This window comes from Martes martes (assembly GCF_963455335.1).
Source record: "Martes martes genome assembly, chromosome: 9".
NCBI lineage: Eukaryota > Metazoa > Chordata > Mammalia > Carnivora > Mustelidae > Martes > Martes martes.
Genome location: NC_137896.1, coordinates 57684327 through 57705012, shown reverse-complemented (window position 1 = coordinate 57705012; position 20686 = coordinate 57684327). Strand labels below are relative to the sequence as shown.

Below are 20686 nucleotides of genomic sequence, written 5' to 3'. Positions count from 1 at the left end.
TGGACAGACCCTTTGAGTATGATATAGTGTCCTTCCTCATCTCTTATTATAGTCTTTGGCTTAAAATCTAATTGATCTGATATAAGGATTGCCACCCCAGCTTTCTTCTGATGTCCATTAGCACGGTACATTGTTTTCCACTCCTTCACTTTAAATCTGGAGGTGTCTTCGGGTCTAAAATGAGTTTCTTGTAGGCAGCATATGGATGGGTTTTGTTTTTTTATCCATTCTGATACCCTGTGTCTTTTGATTGGGGCATTTAGCCCATTAACATTCAGGGTTAACTATTGAGAGATATGAATTTAGTGCCATTGTATTGCCTGTAAGGTGACTGTTACTGTATATTGTCTCTGTTCCTTTCTGATCTACTACTTTTAGGGTCTCTCTTTGCTTAGAGGACCCCTTTCAATATTTCCTGTAGAGCTGGTTTGGTGTTTGCAAATTCTTTCAGCTTTTGTTTGTCCTGGAAGCTCTTTATCTCTCCTTCTATTTTCAATGATAGCCTAGCCAGATATAGTATTCTTGGCTGCATGTTTTTCTCGTTTAGTGCTCTGAATATATCATGCCAGTTCTTTCTGGCCTGCCAGGTCTCTGTGGATAGGTCCGCTGCCAATCTAATGTTTTTACCCTTGTATGTTACAGACTTCTTTTCCCGGGCTGCTTTCAGGATTTTCTCTTTGTCACTAAGACTTGTAAATTTTACTATCAGGTGACGAGGTGTGGACCTATTTTTATTGATTTTGAGGGGCGTTCTTAGCATCTCCTGGATTTTGATGTTTGTTCCCTTTGCCATATTAGGGAAATTCTCTACAATAATTGTCTCCAATATACCTTCTGCTCCCCTCTCTCTTTCTTCTTCTTCTGGAATCCCAATTATTCTAATGTTGTGTCATCATATGGTGTCGCTTATCTCTCGAATTCTCTCCTCGTGGTCCGGTATTTGTTTGTCTCTCTTTTGCTCAGCTTCTTTATTCTCTGTCATTTGGTCTTCTATGTCACTAATTCTTTCTTCTGCCTCATTTATCCTAGCAGTGAGAGCTCCCATTTTTTATTGCACCTCATGAATAGCTTTTTTGATTTCAACTTGGTTAGATTTTAGTTCTTTTATTTCTCCAGAAAGGGCTTTTATCTCTCCGGAGAGGGTTTCTCTAATATCTTCTATGCCTTTTTCGAGCCCGGCTAGAACCTTGAGAATTGTCATTCTGAACTCTAGATCTGTCATGTTACCAATGTCCGTATTGATTAGGTCTCCAGCCTTCGGTAAGGCCTCTTGTTCTTTTTTTTGAGGTGAGTTTTTCCGCCTTGTCCTTTTGTCCAGATAAGATTTGCTTTCTCCTGCTGTGGAATTCCGCTGTTCTTGGTGACTGAAGTTGGTTTTGGATGGGTTTCTTGTTGATCTTCTGGGGGAGGGGCCTGTTGTAGTGATTCTCAAGTGTCTTTGCCGCAGGCAGAATTGCACCGCCCTTGCCAGGGGCTGGGCTAAGTAATCCGCTCGGGTTTGCTTTCGGGAGCTTTTGTTCCTGAGAGCTTTCCGTAGAGTTCCGGAGGACGGGAATGAAGATGGTGGCCTCCCAATCTCTCGGCCCAGAGGAGCTGAGAGCTTGGGGTTCCGCTCCTCAGTGCACCCCCAGAGAAAAGCGCCCAACCGCCCCGCCTCCCTGGCCTGCGGTCGCACCTTGAGGAAAGCAGTCAATTGCTGGAACCTGGAGAAAAGCGCCCGGTCGCTTCCTTCTCCGCAGCCTCCGGCCACGCTCCGAGCCCACCCAGCCTGCAACCGGCACAAGGTAACCCCGGGCTGAGAGCTCAGTCCTCGGCTCTGTCGCTGTAGCCAGCTTCCCCGCTCTGCGGCCCTCAGACACCCCCGGTCCTTCCGTGACCCGCGGGACCTGGGGTTATGCTGACCCCGCCTGGGTTTCCCCCCAGGTTTAGCTCCTGGAGTGATGTCTCCCAGTGGAGCAGACTTTTAAAAGTCCCGATTTTGTGCTCCGTTGCTCCGCCGTTTGCCGGGAGCCGGCCCCTCCCCCCGGGGTCTATCTTCCCGTCGCTTTGGATTCACTTCTCCGCAGGTCCTACCTTTCGGAAAGTGATCAATTTTCTGTTTCTAGAATTGTTGCTCTTCTTCTCTTCGATTTCCCATTGGATTTGTAGGTGTTCACAATGGTTAGATAAGCTATCTAGCTGATCTCCTGCTACCCGATGTCATCTCAGCTTGCTACTTCTCCGCCATCTTGACTCCTCCCTCAAGCAATAGCAATTTTCCATAAAACCACCCCTTTGTCCTTGAGTCAACTCATGTCCGTCAGTATTCTCAAGACTTGAGAGTTCCTTCTTTCTCTGGAGGCATCCAGGTTCTCCTGTCTCCCTGTCGGTATTCCAGGCTTGCCCAGAGAGTCTGAATCCCAGAAGAATCAAACCTGACTTGGCTGGAGTTTCAACTTTGCAAGTTTCATCCTCCAGATTTACCCACACACTCACCAATCCGTTCTCTACCCTTCACTCTGTAGCACCACACTTCCTAAGAGGGCTTAGGTAGGTCGGGGTGCTGGTTCAGGAGAGCTCCCCAGTCTCCCATCACTCCTTTTGCTCAGGCCTTGTGTTTGCTGAGCACCAGTAAGTCCCAGAAGTTTGCTGAGCACCAGTAATGACTGCTTTGTACATTATTTGTAAATGCCCCAGAAGCACCAGCTGTACCAAAAAGTAGAGTCTAAGTCATGGAGAAAGTTGCCAGTGCTGATCATTGGACTAACAAGAACTTGACAACACAGCAGGTTCAATGTGTGCTCTCAGTGTTCTGCAATTACGAGCGGCCCTTGGTTTTCTATGACAGCATTCAGAAGGAGGCTGAGGCAGACAGAATTGGGTTCCTCTAGTCAGGGTCAGAAGTCATTCAGGAATAGAAGCAGAGCTGATCCCGGAGGTGTGGACAGCCCCACAGGGTCTGCCAGCACTGAGGCAAGGGAGGCATCCGGAACACAAAATTGAAAGGGTGTTCCCCTGAGTGCCTGCTCGGGAAGGGTTGACACCTGAGAATGAGTGCTTTGCCTACCCCAAGGAGTAGAGACCCTGTCCCCAGTACACCTGTCTGAGGAGTTGGGGCATGGCGACTGGAGGAATAAAGGCAGAGCAGAAAGGAGGCAGTTCCCCGAGACTTGACATCTAAGTCCTGCAGGTGGGTTTGTCTGCCAGGAGGAATATCTTCCTCTGGCTTGTAGTTGCAGAAACTACAGATTTGAGCCGAGGGAAACCCAATTCAGGATGTTTTCTCCCATTACGTTAGCTTTGAGTTGACGGAAAGGCAAATGACAAACACTGTTAGCCTCAACCATTAGTCACTGAAAATATGACAGAAGTAAGTGTAAAGTGATGACTATTAGAATCTTTGTTACATTGGGTAATATTACGTTCCTGCAAATACTTTTCTTAGAGGAGCTCAGTGCCATGCTGACACATTCCTCTTTTCTTCTTTCACTTTCAGATCGCAGCAAAATAATTCCTGTTCTTCTTGGACCAAAGCTGAACCATGTGAAGGTGGAATTAGGTATATTTTGACGTACATATATTCTGCATTTAGGAAGGCGGGTATCACTGAGTCTTCCAAGGCTAAATCTGACTCATGATCAACCCAATTGCGTGTGCCTCACGCATGCCAGATTTAGTGAAGAACGTTACAAAGGGAAGAAAAGCCTGTCATTGTTTGAATGTTGCCATTTTTTGGCTGATGAAAACGAACAGTCTGTTGAAAACATTATAGAACCGTTTGTGGTTTTTAGATAGGGTTTTGGTCGCCCTGTGGTGGCTTTCCTCTAATAGTCTTTACGGTCACTTTTAAATATGAAACTGTGAGAGAACGCTTTGGAGGAATGATTCAGACTTGTTCTGTGGTCTGAACATTTGATTGATGAATCAATGGGCTTTGAGTCATTGGACTTAGTTGACTGTACATTTAAGATTTGTCTAGACAGGGCTTAATGAAATCAATGTGTCCAGGTGCTTAATTCCTTTCCAAAAAGGAAAGAAGGAAGGAAAAGAAGAAATTCCCATATGCTAAACCATGTTTTGTATAAGGTGATTGAAATATGTTCTTGAATTACATCCTCCAAACAACTCCGAGTGGTATTATTCCCATCTGGTAGATTAAATGACCAAAGTCCAGAAGGGTTCAGTAATTTGTCTAAAGTTAAACCAGTAAAAAGTGGCAAAGCTGAGATTCAAGTTGCTGTTAACTGTTTCCTAAGCTCACACCTTAGGACCAACACCTGTCACAATCATTTGTGGGACTGGATCTGCCAAGCGTCGCTTGGATAATTTGCCATTTGCAACTGTGGTTTGCCCGCTTTTTATTGATTTCCAAACTTAGCTCTATTATTTCTTTCTTCTCGTTTTGGGCTTAATTTGCACCTCACTTTTGGAGACAGAATTAGATTCAGTTATTCTCTCTTGTAGCACATGCATTTTAAGCTCCAAAGTTCCCTCTAATCACGACTTGAGCTATTTCCAAGAAATACACGTATGCTGTATTTTCATTACTATTTGGTTCAAACATTAGAAAAAAAAACTTCCCTTGTGATTTCTCTTTATTCTATTGATTATTTGTAGTTCTTACTTTCCAGATCTTTGGAAGATTTTCTAGTTGTTTTATTGTGGCTGATATTGATATCGATATCCAGTTAAGTTCCATTCTGGTCCAAGATTAGACACTGTATCATTTCAGTCTCATGAAGTTTGTAGTAACTTGCTTTAGGATCAGAATGTGGTGTGTCTTGATGAATGTTCCAAATACATGTAAAACAAATAGGCATTCTGCAGGTTTTGGTTTTATCATTCCGTAAATATCACTTATGTGAAGTTAGCCAATGGTATTGTTCAGATCATCTATATATATATATATATTTTAAAAGATTTTATTTATTTATTTATTTATTTATTTATTTGACAGAGAGAGATCACAAGTAGGCAGAGAGGCAGGCAGAGAGAGAGGAAGAAGCAGGCTCTCCGCTGAGCAGAAAGCCCAATGTGGGGCTCGATCCCAGGACCCTGGGATCATGACCTGAGCCAAAGGCAGACGCTTTAACCCAAGCGCCCCCAGATCATCTATATTTTAACCAAGTTTTGTGTGTTTTCTTTATCTGTTATCAAGAGATGTTAACATCTCCAACTACGATGGTCAATTTATCCTTTAGTTCCATCAATCTTTGCTTTGTCTATGCTGAGGTTACCTTATGGGCACATACAAATTGATGCCTGTTGACTTGATACTTCATCATTATAAAATTTCTCTCTTTATCTATCATGCTTCCTTCCTGAGTGCCTACTTTCTCGGATAATAGACATATCACTTTTCTTTTGTTTGAGGTTGGCAGGCTCTACCTTTTTCACATCTTTTTGCTTTTAACATTTCTTTGTAAATCAAATGCACATTAAATGTGTTTCACATAAACAGCATATATTTGGATCTTTTTTTGAAACCCAGTCTGTATAGTGTGTCTTCCATTTACATTTTATGAATTACCCATGGAGATGGTGTGCAACCTCTCCTCTCGCTACCTGTGTTTTAGTTAGCTTATGTGTCCTTCCTTTCTGCTGTTCCTCCCTTCCTTGTGGATTCATAAAGTATTTTTCTTTCTTTTATTTAAACTGCTTTGTTTTCTTTTTAGTTATACTTAATTATCCTTCCTTAGTAGATCTAGAGATTACAATGTGTATCCTTGTCTGACTGCAACAGACAGACGTAATCTCAGCACATTTATAACTTCACAGCATGCGAGGACCTTGCAAACAGTTCATTGCATTTGTCCCTCCTATCTCCCGTTGTGCTGTTACATATTTCTCTCCAGCATATGTGCTAAAATTCACAATAGATCAGCATTAACAGTGCTTTAAGTAATCCTCAGTCTTTTATATTTACGCAAATATTTGTATTTCCTTTTGCCCTCATTTGTTCCTGTAGTTCCTTGCTTTCATCTGGGATAATTTTTCAGGAGTCTGAAAACTTCCTTTGGGATTTCTCCAAGTGTGGTTATGCGGGGGTGGGGGAGGGGCGTGGGACCTCAGTCCTGTGTTTCTTTTCCATCACTTTCTCTCTGGGGAACTTTCTCTTTTAAGTCTTATGAGATTGCAGGAGAAACCGCTCAGCCTTTGCAGCCTCCCCAGCAGGCATCCTACAAGCCCATATGGCTGTTAGAATTTCCACTAGGCTCTCTTTTCTCTATGAGATTCCCTCTACACTGTACAAACCAAAACAAATTTCTCCCAAGAATAAGATAGCTGGCTATCTCAGCGCCCCGCAGAAGGGCTTTTTCCTGACTGCGTTTCCAGCTGTTCTGTTTTTCTTTGTTTTCTGTGCACTCGGAGGTCTTTAATTTTTAGCTAATTTCATTTTTTTTTACGTGTGATTTATCCATTTTGTTTTTCTAGAAATTGCCATGGGAGTGTTGGTCTGACACTCCCTCCTAAATTGTATGTTGAAAAGAAAGTCCACTGGCCACTCTCATTTTTAATAATTGACTTAAACGTAAACATTTGAAGAGAAACCAATTCATATTTTGGTGGTGACTTATAATTGCTACTAATTTCTCTGCTTTATAAATTTAAAAAACATTTTTTTAGTTTATTTTTTCCAGTGTTCCAGGATTCATTTTTTATGCACCACACCCAGTGCTCCAGGCAATACATGCCCTCCATAATACCCACCACCAGGCTCACCCAACCCCCCACCCCTGCCCCTCCAAAGCCCTCAGTTTGTTTCTCAGAGTCCACAGTCTCTCATGGTTCATATCCCCCTCTGATTTCCCCCAACTCACTTTTCCTCTCCAACTCCCAATGTCCTCCGTATTATTCCTTATGCTCCACAAATAAGTGAAACCATATGATAATTGACTCTCTCTGCTTGACTTATTTCACTCAGCATAATCTCCTCCAGTCCCGTCCATGTTGATACAAAAGTTGGGTATTCATCCTTTCTGATGGAGGCGTAATAGTCCATTGTATATATGGGTCATATTGTCTTTATCCATTTGTCTGTTGAAGGGCATCTTGGCTCTTTGCACAGTTTGGCAATTGTGGCCACTGCTGCTATGAACATTGGGATACAGATGGCCCTTCTTTTCACTACATCTGTATCATTTTTTAAAATTTAAAAACAAGGCATATCTGTTCTGTTTCTGGAATGTAGCACTGTATTAGCTTTACATATTAGATTAACATGTATTGATTATATTCATTTTAAACCTTTGGGAAATCTGAGTTTCTAAGATCAGAACATTGGTTGTCAACTTTCACATAGGCAAAGACATAGAACTCAACTGCTCTGCTTTGGCAAATGAAAAAGATGCGGTTTATTGGAATGTGTGGGAAGAAAATGGAAAGGAACCTAATGTACATGAAGAGAACATAACAAGAATTAGGTATGTATATGTGATATATTATTTATCACTACATATACAGATCACATTGTGTTTAGATATATGATATAAAAACATCAGCATGCTGGGCATCTGGGCTCTTTCCATAGTTTGGCTATTGTGGACGTTATTGCATAAACATTGGGGTGCAGATGCCCCTTTGAATCAGTATGTTTGAACCCTTTGGGTAAATACCTGTAGTGCAATTACAAAGACAAAAAACAAACACAAACCCCAGAATCCTGAATGGCTGATCGGATGTTTGAGGTATGTTTACATTTTAATTATAATTTACATATTTTATACTTTCACCATGCTCTAGGTTGATGGATTATGCAGAAATCTAATCCCAAGATCTAAGCTAGAAAAAGAAGTTCAGTGAGGCTGTTTCACATCAGCTTACAAAAGTAGCTTTTGGTCAGTCAGGATATGATGGGGATGGGGGTTTTACTTAAGTATCTGATAAGGTTAGTAATCATATAAGAGACTCCAATCTTGTCAGATGGAAGTTTTGTCTCAAGGAAACGCTAATGTCCCCATCACCTACATTGTGGCATTTATTGTTGGCAGATTGACATTGAACATAGTTATTACTGTAACATTTTGCTGTCAGGAGTCCATTAATGAAAATTAGAAACACATTAAGAACAGGTAAAAGAAATTAAAAAAAAAACAAAGAGGGCATTGTTAGATATAAATATCTAGAAGGTAGCTTTGGTTCAAACAGTTTCAAATTGTTGTGTATTAGTACTTCCATTGCCTATGTTCTTCCAGGAAGGAATGGTCACTCTTATTAAAACAAAACATGCTCAGCCTGTGGTCATTTAAGTGTTTCTGAATGACTTCGGGTCATTACTCTAGTTAATAATGTACTGATACACTCAGGTTTTAGTGAGTCGTGATCCCAAGGTGTCTGTCACCTTGGCTGCAATCTTGAGGTTTTTTCCTCCCTTTTATACTTTAGAACTTTCTTTGTCATCATGCTGACAGCTGTCAATTCTTGCTGACACTTGTCGGTGAGCTCCTAACAGTGTCAGGTGTGTGGCCTCGCCCGACAGCAGACGTGTAAACGTCGGTCCCGCTGAATGGCATGGATGCCTTGCCATTGTGTCTTCTCCTCAGCATTGGACCCTCACTGGAGTTCTGCAGGTCCCCCTTCTAGTGATCTATCGCTAATCTTTGGAGGGATAGAAGACCAACTCACCAAACTATTTGAAATGGAGCTTAAGCTAAGCTAGGGGAGCCAGGTGGTCTTTCTTTAGGGTTAGGTGATGAGCTTTATTCTGCCACTGGCCTTTCATGCCTTACTTTCGGGGTCTTTCACTGATGTTAGATGGTTGATATTCCTGGATTGGTGACTTCTGCACAGAAGTATGTTCTAACCTGTGTTTGAGACAGTTGAAGGCTAAGGTGGGTGCCATGTCCTGTGTACTGGAAACACCTGCTGCCAGGCAGGTGGCAGGTGAGTGAGCCACCCAGGGAGGGCTTTCCCCACTTGTCACTGGCGGGGAAGCAGATGTCATGAGCAGTTGTCTTGCATCAACGACAGCACAACATGGATCTTTTGAGAAGAGAAAGACGACTTGCTGCTGGTGTTTGTCTAAGTCATTTTCTGACACTCCCTGAACAGCTTAATTGGTATTTCTCATGTGCCTGTGGGTGCGTCTGAGAATAGTGTCATTCTTTTTTAATTTTTTTTAAATATTTATTTATTAGAGAGAGAGAGAGAGAGAATGCAAGGAGGGGGAGGGGCAGACAGAGAGGGAGGGAATCTCAAGCAGACTCCACACTGAGCTCAGAGCCCGACACAAGGCTCTATCCCGGGACCTGAGCCGAAATCAAGAGGCAGATGCTTAATTGACTGAGCCACCCAGGTGCCCCAAATAGTGTCATTCAAAAGTTTATTTTCAATGCTGAACAAAATAAAAGTGATCTTCAGGATTGCATGGAGAAATTTGATAGGAATCTGTATTTATGCCAAACCATTTGCCGCCTTGTCACAATCCATGGAGACCTCCCTGTGGGAGGAACGCTAAGTGGTTAGGAGAAGAGAAATAGGGGAAATAGTTGAGAGATGATTTTCTTGTGTTTTCAACTCAGCATCATTACCTTCTAGCATTTTCATTCTGGACAGTGCATGGCATCATTCCCTAGGTGGTCTCAGGAGGGCTGTTTCTGTCTGACCTGACACTCTCCGGAGGAGTCGAGGTTCATGGTTGCCCACACCCTGAGTCCCCATCAGAAAAGGAAGGTTCCATGGAGCCAACAGATCCACTGCTTTTGAGTATTTTCACATGAGAACTCCACTCTCATGGGTAATGTTGCTGGCAATGACCAAAGCCTATCACAGAATTATTTCCTCTTTTACAGGACTCCAGATGGCAAATTGTATGCATCAAGAATATTGAGAATTGAGAATATTAATGAAAAAAATCTAAACTTTTCATATAATTGTTCTGTGACCAGCGAGGGAGGCACAGACACCATAAGCTTTGTCTTGTTGAAAAAAGGTATGGGAAAGTTTTGTCGTGGAAGCTCGGAATGTTGCAGCCGAGAGACCTCTTGAAGATCACCACTCTCTCACTTTACACCCCAGGAAGCAAGATCCCGAGAGATGAAATGGTCTACCTTGTGTCACAGGCATTTAGGCTAAACTGGGGCTCAGTCCCCTGTGCATTGATTTTGTGCAGAGAATGAAAACAGTATTCTTTCGCCTTCAATCATATTGCAGACCCAGGTAGAAACCAGAGGCCTGAACAGGGAAGCAGACGCAGCCTGGAGGCAGAGATGTGTGGCTGGGTGTCAAGGGGAGGCAGGCAGGGCAGCTCTGGCTTGCCTACGACGATGGGAGGCAAGCTTGCAGCTCAGCGTAGGGTGAGGTCAATGATAATAATTGTACTATTGCCTCCAGCCTACCTTAGCTGGGCACAGGGCACAGGGGGACCGTTGGGTGTGGTCATTCATTCAACAAAGATTGACCGAGGCCTCCCTTCCAGTCTCTGGACCTGGCGGGTGGACAGTTGATGGGTCACATCAGTGGACTCCTAAAATTTTGCACTGCCTGACTGATGGAGCATTCCAGAGCCATCCCTCTCCGTCCCCTGCCAGTACAGTACAACCCAGGGCCATTGGCCCAGTAGCTGCTCAGAAGTGGCTTCATACTATGGCAAAGACACTAAGAGTTAAGGGTATCAGTGACTTTCCCTAGGACACAGACTAAGTGATAGAGCCAGGTGGGAGCCCAGATGACCTCAGTTCAGCACCTGCTTTCTCAAAACTATCCGGTTCCTTTTACGTTCGCAATATACTAGCTAAGACGTTGGTTTGGGTCCCTCTGCATTTCACCCTGGTATCTTACCACCCTAGAGACTCGCCTTCTCCAGGTAGGAATAGGCTATATCACAATGATTTCAGTTCAGGTCTCTGAATGTCCTTGTACACACTTTTATTCTTTAACAAACTGGAGTGGAATGATCAGTACTCCGGACCAAAGGCTGGCATGTGGACGAAGTCGATGGGATGTATTAGAAAGACACTTGGATTCATGTTCAGTGTAAAAACTGACAACTGTGGTGTGATGTTGGAGGACACTGGTAAACTGTCTTTTACTAGTTATTCCTGTTTTCTTTTTCTTTCTAGAAGATATGGTTGACATCCCAGGCTATGTCTTCACCAGAGGAATGATCATAGCTGTTCTGATCTCAGTGGTGGTTGTGTGCCTGGTAATTACGGGTGTCATTTATAGAGTTGACCTGGCCCTATTTTATAGAAATTTCATGGGAAAAGATGAAACATTAACAGGTAATGGATATCCTAATACTGGGATTTCTTATCTTATGGCTTCATTAAGAAACTGGATAAAGAAACATTAATCTTCCTTTCATTTTGATTATATTGTTGTCTTACTGTGTGGGAGAGATTTTCCTCAGGAAAGACTGGTTTGAACAGATCATCCATCATGAACATTGTCTCATATCTTTTTGTGCTTACTTGTATGTTGCCAAAAATTGTTTGCCAAGCAATTGTTAATTGTTTTATATATGTATGTCATATCCTCCTAAATGCCCCGTGAAATGCTTGTGCCCAGGGACTGTCATTATTCACACACGATCTGGGCATCTTATATAATGTGTACATTCAATAAACTTCATTTAAATAGAATTGAATTATATTGTAGTTCATTATTTTAACCTGACAAAGGATCTTGTATGTATCTTATCTATCTTATAGATACATAAGAACCCTGAACTAGAAGCAAAATGACCTGGGTTCTAGCTTCCTAGATCTGTGTTTTTCTCTACAGCTGTTTCTATCTGAGGACCCTGTTTTTCTATCTGGTTTCTCTATTTTTAAAGGTAATTTGAAGAAGTCCTCAAGTTTCAAGATAATTACTGAATTATGTCAACTATACTTAAGTAAAAAAAGATAATTCATGAATTGAAACAAATCAGTCTAATCCATTGCACTTGCTCTGTGTGTGTGTGTGTGTGTGTGTGTGTAAGAGTGTGTAAGACACCGTTCAAAACACAGAAAGTCTAAGAGTAGAAAGTCACCTGTTAGCCTTTCCCATGTCTCTGTTTCTCACATCATCTGCCACTGATAGTATATATATCCAAATGAATATGGATATGAGATCAAATTCCACTCCTGTGCTAAAAACAAATCTTGGCCAATCATGTACACTCTTCTGAACTTCTTTGTTTTGCTATGCCTTGGATGCCCTTCCATATCAGTTTATAAAGCTTCTTATTAGACTTGTATAGTGTTTTATGTCTGAAGATGTATCCCTGTTTGTTTGGTCACTTTTGAGTTATTCACAACCTTTTGTTATTACAGAAATGATGTGACAGAGAGTTTCGTAGAGTCATCGTTTCATCTGTGTGCAGTGTAACTGAAGGAAAAACTTCCCAAAGTGGAATTGCTGGTGATATTGAAGGGTAGATACAGTTGTTCATTGGATAGACATAGCCAATTTGACCTCCCTTCTATTGTACTCCTACCACCTTCAAAGAATGGGGGTTACTTTTTCTGTATGGCCTTACCCACAACCTTTTGGCTATGTGCCAATCTGATAGGTAAAGTTATATCTCAGTGTAGTTTTCATTTGTATTTCACTTACTATGCAAGAGTGTAATTTTTCATTTTTTTAAGGCTCATTTGTATTTACATTCTCAAAGTACTCATTCATATCCTTTGCCAATAAAAAGAGCTATTTATATTTTAAGGAGCTTAACTAACTATTATCTATACTATGCAGGTAGTAGAAAGTTAGACCAAAAACTTGGCCTTTTTTCCCTCTTGTGTATTTCTAAGAGCTATTTAGGTTTTAAGGAGGTTAACTTACGGTTATCTATACTGTGAAATGAAAATATTGTTCTCAGATTGTAATTTGTCTTTTGATTTTGCTTATATTAGTGTAATATGTGGAAGATTTTTTTATTATTAAAGTATAATTGACACGGTGTTATATTAGTTTCAGGTACACATTTTTATCATTATGGAAGATTTTTTTAATGTACTCAAGTTTATCCTCTTATGGTTTCTAGATTTGTGGTCACAAGTAGAAAGATCTTCTTGACCACAAGTTACGAAAGAAGTCTCATGTTGTTCCTGTGGGATTTTTCTAGATTCATGATTCACATTTACAGCTTTTAGTTAATAATATCAAATTAACAAAGCTAATTAATTAAGCTTTGAGCTTAATTATGTGTATGCATTTTGGGGGATGGAGAGAAACACTATAACTGAGAGGTCTATTTTTGGTACCTTTTTGAACAGGTTTCTACTTGCATGGACCTGAACATATCTCAAAATGGGCATTCACTAATACCTTTCTGATCTTCAACGAAGATTTTTTTTCCCCCCTCTGTTGTGTTTGACCCAATTCACAGATAATTTTTTTCAGTTCACACTTCCTGCTTCCCAACATGGCAGTGCATAGAAACATTTACAGATGGGCTCTACATCAGCTCTATTTCAAGTGTGACCTGTGATAGTGATCAGTCGTGAAAAAGCCAGAAATAGAGACATAAGTAAAAAAACTAAAACTTTCATAGCAATTTGATATTGCTGCAATATCCAAGAACGTTTTAAGTATTAGTTTTTGAAGGACTGGAAATGAAAGAAACCAAACAACCCAAATCAGTCAAACTCAATGAAAGCATGTTCATTCGCCCAACACAGTTTGAGAAGCACTAGCCTGACTCCTTAAAGCCCCAAATATACATTCACATGAGGGTTTTGTTTATACAGAACCCAAAATAATTATTATTAGTTTCTAAATACCTTATCTTAAACACTTCACTTTGTCAGTTATCAAAGCCAGCAAGTCATTCAATTACGTGGGTTTAAAATAAATTGTAATATATGTTACAAGCTTTGCCAAACCAAAAAGAGAATTGCTTGAAATTGAGCATTTCAAAGCAATCAACAGTTGAAAAACCATTTTTCATCTTTCATGAGTAAGAGTAAAGCTGTACTTCAACCCCTGTACCATACCAGGGATAGACCATTTCCCTCCCACTTCCCCTTCTTCCTCTACCAATCCCAGTTAGCATCAATTGCGTCATTTAGGACCTGACTCAAAATTTCCTTTTCTCATAAAGCAGGTCCCCTAGAGATCCCTCTTTAGTCTCTGACCACATTGATTCTGTTTGTTTTGCTGGTTTTGTTACACTGCCTTGCACCTGCTAATTTGTTATTTGTAAACTTCTTCAAGCTGTTGCATTTGCTTGCTTTGTCTTCTGAGATAGGTTGGATGAAGGTAGAAGAAGGACATGTATATAGAAGGTAGAAGAAGGACATGTATATAATTTTGTGGTTTCCCAGTTAGTACAGTGGTCTTTGTTATTTAGGTAACACTTTCATCTTGACTTTGTCCCATTAGCCTGCTGAACATTGCTTTATTATCAGGAATTTAATAGGAACCAATGTTATTATCCATGAAAATCTTTCAATAGACCAGAAGTTTTCATATTGGCATCTAGGACCATATTTACTTTTAAATATCACAGCACGTGTTGTGATAGCCCAGTGTTTAAATCACCTCTATTGTTTCTTCCTGCTTGCCAGTGTAAACGCTCTGCTTTGTTTCTGTCTTCACTTTCCAGTGGGTCATTTTGAGTATAGACAAATTAAGATGCTGGTAGGATTAGGTAATAAGAGAAAGCTGAGGTGAGATTTGCTTTCTATTCCTGGAATAAGGACATAGCTGGGCTCCTTGGCCTTTTGTTGCCTTTAAATTACTTTAATTCCTGGATTTATATCTTATATTTCTCTCCATCACTCTATGGTGTCAAACAGCGAGAATCTTAATCTACATGCTTAAAAAAACAATTTGCTAATTGGTTGCTTGATTAGCATTTGAGGTTCATGGAGGTTATTTTTTTGTGTGTCTTTAATAATAATTGAATTTATTTCTTGTTTTTGACAAGTTAAAAAATCAGAGAGAGCGAATAATGCCTAAAAAGAATCATAGAACCAAAAAACATTTGGTGGATTTTATGAGTTACATAATTTAAACATGCTTGTTTTGTTTTTTAATTGGTTTTCTGGCAAAAAAAAAATATTTTCTGTTTCCTTTTGCTGAATGGCTTCATTGAGTTCTAATTGATGTACAAGGAACTGCACATATTTAATGGGTACAATTTAATGAGTTTGGACATGAGGATACTCTATTTAATTTTTTTCCTTTACAATGGTTCCACTCCCATTTTTCACAACTTTCACTCAAATTTTATTTGCACTGTAATTAAAAGAGTAAACCTTATTTCCTAGATGGAAAAACATATGATGCTTTTGTGTCTTACCTGAAAGAATGTGGACCCGAGAATGGAGAGGAGCACACCTTTGCTGTGGAGATTCTGCCCGAGGTGTTAGAGAAACACTTTGGGTATAAATTATGCATATTTGAAAGGGATGTGGTACCTGGAGGAGGTAAGAAAGTAATACCATGTAGAAAACCAGTGGGAAGATTTTCTTTTTAAAAGCTGAATAGTGTAGCCTTATGAAAGGCAATCCTGTTTTGCTTAAAAACAAAGGAATAAACACGATCCTGTAAACCAGAAATAATCAGCTAAATCAATATAGTCAATAGTGAGAAGACAAGCCAAATACACTGCTTCTGAGAGTGGCTTCTCTGGGGCCCGGGCTCTTTACTGTGCTTCCTAGCTCTCTGAACCTTTGGGGAGTGGGCATTCCACTTTCAGGACCAGACCCAGAACTGGCATTGTCCTGAGGCATTTATCTAGAAATGCCCCACAGTAGGAATACCCCTCTTGGTAATATTTTATACAACAGGATCGGTTCCTGACTTAACACGTGACCCTCTGGACTATAAACACCATTCATTCTTACCAGAAAATACTCATTCCTTATTGGGTTGACACTGGTGTGGAAATTATAGTAGTGGATAGGGGAGTTGGAAAAGGATAAATAAAGGGCGATTGGGGATTCATGTCGGATTTTAGTTACGCAGGTCAGTTTTTTTATTAGTATCTGAATACAAATGACCATAAAACATATATTGAAGCAAATTCCAGTTCGAAGGCAAGAAATTAAGTAACATGTCTGTATTTTCTCTGAGGTCTTCCAGAGCAAGTATTTGAAATCTGGTGTCAGAATACTTTAGGTGCTGGTGCATTACCAAGGATGCGATATAAGTATTTCTATTGCCGCCATCACTCAGTCAGCCAACGTATACTCGTGGCAAATTCTGAGCTGGGCATTGAAGACATGGCAGTAAATAAGACATAGCTGTGTTTTTCCCCCTCCTAGATTACAACTGAGAAAGGGAAAATACTACCAGTTAGAAGGAGAAAACATACTACTTTTCTTTTTTTAAGATTTTATGTATTTATTTGACAGAGATCACAGGTAGGCAGAGAGGCAGGCAGAGAGAGAGGAGGAAGCAGGCTCCCTGCTGAGCAGAGAGCCTGATGCGGGGCTGGGTCCCAGGAGCCTGAGATCATGACCTGAGCCCAAGGCAGAGGCTTTAACCCACTGAGCCACCCAGATAGATAAAATAGGTTTCTTCTTAGTTTTCAAATGAAAATAAAGACTGTATGTATATTTAATTATAAATAGCTTGGGTCAAAACCTCTATTGGAGAAGGGGTAGAGATCTAGCCCAGAAGTTGACAGTCGATCACCCATGGGTCAAATCCAGGCCATCAGCCTTGTTAAAACGCAGCAAAGAGCTGTTCGTGTGTGGTCTGCAGGCTGCCTTTGAGCTAAATAGCAGAGATGGGTAATGTAAAACCAGAAATAGTCACTCTCTGGCCCTTTACAGAAAGTTTGTCAACTTCTGGTCGAGAATCATGGTGGGATATATATATTTTTATCTTTAAATTCAAATTTCAGTGTGTTCCTCCCTGCCTGCCGAGAGGTGAGATAGCATCACAGGACTCCAGAAGCAGACCGCCTAGGTCCTGATTCTGATTCTAGAATTTGCTGACTATCGGACTCTGGTCTAGTTGCTTAACCATTCTGTACTTCGGCTTCCTCACTGGTAAAATGGTGGTGATAACAACACTGTCTTTGTAGGGTCATTGTGATGGTGTAATGGGTTGATATACATAAAACATCTAGAAGAGGGTTTGGCACAGAGTAAGAGCCAAGTGTTCATTATTGCTGTTACCTGGATGATTGTTTTTAACAGTGTATAAAAGTTGAGAATAAGTGGTTTGTCTTGAAAAACTTATTAGTGAAGTAGAGTTAAATAATACAAAATTAGACCTTCATCTCCTGTCTGCCTTTTTAGTTCTCTTTAATTACTATGCCACATCTTGCATTTTCAGCTGTTGTTGATGAAATCCACTCATTGATAGAAAAAAGTCGAAGACTGATCATTGTCCTAAGTAAAAGCTACATGTCTAATGAAGTCAGGTACGAACTTGAAAGCGGACTTCATGAAGCGCTGGTGGAAAGGAAAATTAAAGTCATCTTAATTGAGTTTACACCTGTGAGAGACTTCGCGTTCTTCCCCCAATCACTACAGCTTTTGAAATCTCACCGAGTTCTGAAGTGGAATGCTGATAAACCTCCATCGTATAACTCAAGGTTCTGGAAAAATCTTCTTTATCTGATGCCTGCAAAAACGGTCAAGACCCATGGAGCTGAATCGGAAGTCCTACCTGTTCTTTCACGGTCCTGAGCTTTAGGAAAGCTGAACAGAGGGAAGAACTGTTGACGCTCTGGGCCTGGGTGGCTGGGCCTGTTTTTAACAAAGGCACTATTGAAAATATTGACCTCTCTGAAAATCCTACTTAGAGTTTGAAGACGACAGTCGTCATTAGGTTGCCGGGGATAAGACTGAACACTGAGCTGTGCGCATGTGCTCCCGGAGGAACCTGGACTTCCAAAGCAAAGCATCTCGTCTTTCTCCCTCCTCGATAACTGGCTATAGGTGCTCATTCTCAATTCATGTTCAGCAACTGTGAGGCAGGGCATGAAGCAGAATACCTTAGGCCCTTATGAAAAGGGCCTATCTTTATGTTTTTAATGCTAATGCTTGAATTAACGGATTGTAAGCATTTTCTAGGATCCAGTAGGTGACATAATAGCGGGAATGGTGCCTTCACCCTCCCACAGTGCAGCCTACAGCTAAGCACCACAGACAGTGCCTGAGACATGGCAGAGAGCTGGTGGGGCTGTGTGTGCACCAGGGACCCAGGTGTGACAGGGCCTTAGCCTCAGGACATGTTTAATGTGTTCTGGGCACAGCTGCAGACCCACCATTATCAGCACCCCCTGAAGCACTGCTCAGGGCTTGCTTATTTGGGCCTGTTTGGAGGGAACTTCCCCAAACTGTTTTATCTTTCATGAAAGGCACACATCTGAATTAAGATAATTCTTTGGGTTTTTCAAAAATGGTCTAAAACATTTGTTGATTGGGGCGCCTGGGTGGCTCAGTGGGTTAAAGCCTCTGCCTTCAGCTCAGGTCATGATCCCAGGGTCCTGGGATCGAGCCCTGCATTGGGCTCTCTGCTCAGCAGTGAGCCTGCTTCCTCCTCTCTCTCTCTGCCTGCCTCTCTGTCTACTTGTGATCTCTCTCTGTCAAATAAATAAATAAATAAAAATATTTAAAACATTTGTTGATTTAACAAGAATGTTTATGGACCCAATGTCAGATCATATCTTCCATATTAGCCAATAGTCAGTATTATACATTAGCCACAGCAAAATATGATAGTTACTGGCTTGATTTGTAAAAAAAAAAAAAATACCTTTAAGGTGGAGGCAGCACGGCATGGGGTTGAGCATGAGCCATGCAGTCAAGGCACTTGAGCTCGAATCCTGGGCTTGCTACTCACTTTGGGGACCCCTGGAGCCTTTTGAACCAATCCGCTTCTCCATTTCCTCATCTGTAAAGTTAGAATTTATAGTAACAGTACCTACTTCATAGGGGAACTAAATGAATAGATACAAAGGAAGTACTTACAACAGTTTTTGTCACAGACTAAATAATCTACGTGTGGCTATTACTGCTATTATTTTAATTGTTAGTATTAATTGTAATTATTAATTGTTAGATGGGTTATTTAGCAGTGAACTAAGTTGGAAGGCAGAGAGCAGGAAAGGGAAAGAGATCCGGAAGGAGGGCAGTTTTGACTTGAGGACATTTGTATATAGAAGGAAGCATATGAGAGAAGCATATCAATAGGGCGGTAGATATTTCTCCATTAGATGCGTGAAACTTTTGACTTTGGCAGTCATGTGTCTGTCGCCCTAAGGTGAGTCCAGCACTGTAGGCCTTCTTGGTGGGTCAGCAGTCATGGCTGCCCAAATCACTGAGTGAGTGACAGATAGCCATCTTACACAGAAAGAAAAGGTTTAGTAAATCTGGAAGCCTGGATAGAATGTATGGGTGCAGAGTGAAAGATCCAGAGAGTTTTAAAGCAGAGATGGTTAAAAACAGCTGTAGTAGATATTGCTGAAAATTAACAAATTGAGATTTTACTAGATTTTTGGTGTGAGAAACTGATTTACTTTTTTAGAGCTTAAAATTTTGTGTGCTACTTAGGTAGCTAAAAAAAGTAAAAGGATTTGATTGCTAACTTAATGTTTTATGTGTGAAAACATATGGTCTAGAGAAATGTTATTGCTATCATCAGAATCTCTAATACATAGACTGATTTTGCTCTTCTCTTTTATTGTGTGTGCTGTAAAATACATTAAGTGTATTTTGTATTGTGTGTTAAATACATATAATAAATATATGCTTTAAAAGACAGTAGTAGGGGCACCTGGGTGGTTCAGTGGGTTAGAGCCTCTGCCTTCGGCTCGGGTCATGATCCCAAGGTCCTGGGATCGAGCCCTGCATCGGGCTCTGCTCAGCTGGGAGCCTGCTCCCCCCTCTCTCTCTGCCTGCTTCTCTGCCTACTTGTGATCTCTCTCTGTCAAATAAATACGTAAGATCTTTGAAAAAATAAAAAAATAAAAGTAATAAACCATTGGTCTAGTGGTCTTAATTTTGGAATGCCTCTTGATAACCTTTTTCACTCACATGAAGATTCCACTTCCTCATTCTCTATATTCCCACCTGTTTTAATAAGATATGGGTCATTCAAAATGGACTCCTATATCTATCTTCTTCTGCCTTTTTTAATGTCAAATTAAATTGTACCTATGTTCTTTGTTGCACCTTCCTTCCCGAGCAAAAGGAGAATTCCTTTCTCCAAAGCTATGAAGACACTCAGTACACAGCACAAGTACTAGCTCTGCACATGCCAGTTAATTCATGTGCATATTTTTATGTTTAAGTGCAAACACTTTCAACTAGAACCAATAAACAACTATTATTGATAGAATAATGGCATTCTTTTCTGGGGATACAGGTGTCCTTAAACTGTGGAGGCCATTTCAGAGAATCCATCAATAGCCAGCCAGTACATCTCTATTATGTACTGGAAACATTTATTAAAATAAAGTTGTATTCCCTTAAAGAGAGAGCTTATTAGCCACATAGTCCAAACCCAGGTGGCTGAAACGGGCTAAGTACAGGGAGTTGGCCCAGGTCACACCACTGGCTAGTGTGGCAGCTGGGGGCAGAGAGAGGTGTTGTCTCTTCTCTTTGGAGTTGCCTGTTGGGACTATGAGTCTTTTTTTTTTTTTAAATTAACACATAATGTATTATGTGCCTGAGGGGCACAGGTCTGTGGATCATCAGTTTTACACTATTCACAGCACACACCATAGCACATACCCTCCCTAGTGTCCATCACTCAACCACCCCATCCCTCCCCTCCCCTCCAGCAACCCTCAGATTGTTTCCTGAGATTAAGAGTC

The 20686-nt window shown here is 40.9% G+C and overlaps 1 protein-coding gene across 1 annotated transcript in view; it reads left to right on the top strand.

Annotated features, from left to right (window-relative positions):
* The window catches only part of IL18R1 (interleukin 18 receptor 1), a 34399-nt gene extending 15792 nt beyond the window's left edge, over window positions 1–18607 (top strand). The window contains exons 5-10 of the mRNA XM_080814417.1: window positions 3476–3538; window positions 7283–7403; window positions 9771–9910; window positions 11040–11201; window positions 15177–15335; window positions 17197–18607. Coding sequence (XP_080670543.1) covers window positions 3476–3538; window positions 7283–7403; window positions 9771–9910; window positions 11040–11201; window positions 15177–15335; window positions 17197–17552 — 1001 coding nt within the window. The 3' untranslated portion in view covers window positions 17553–18607. The remainder of the gene's footprint in view (window positions 1–3475; window positions 3539–7282; window positions 7404–9770; window positions 9911–11039; window positions 11202–15176; window positions 15336–17196) is intronic.
* The last annotated feature ends 2079 nt before the right edge of the window (window positions 18608–20686 follow it).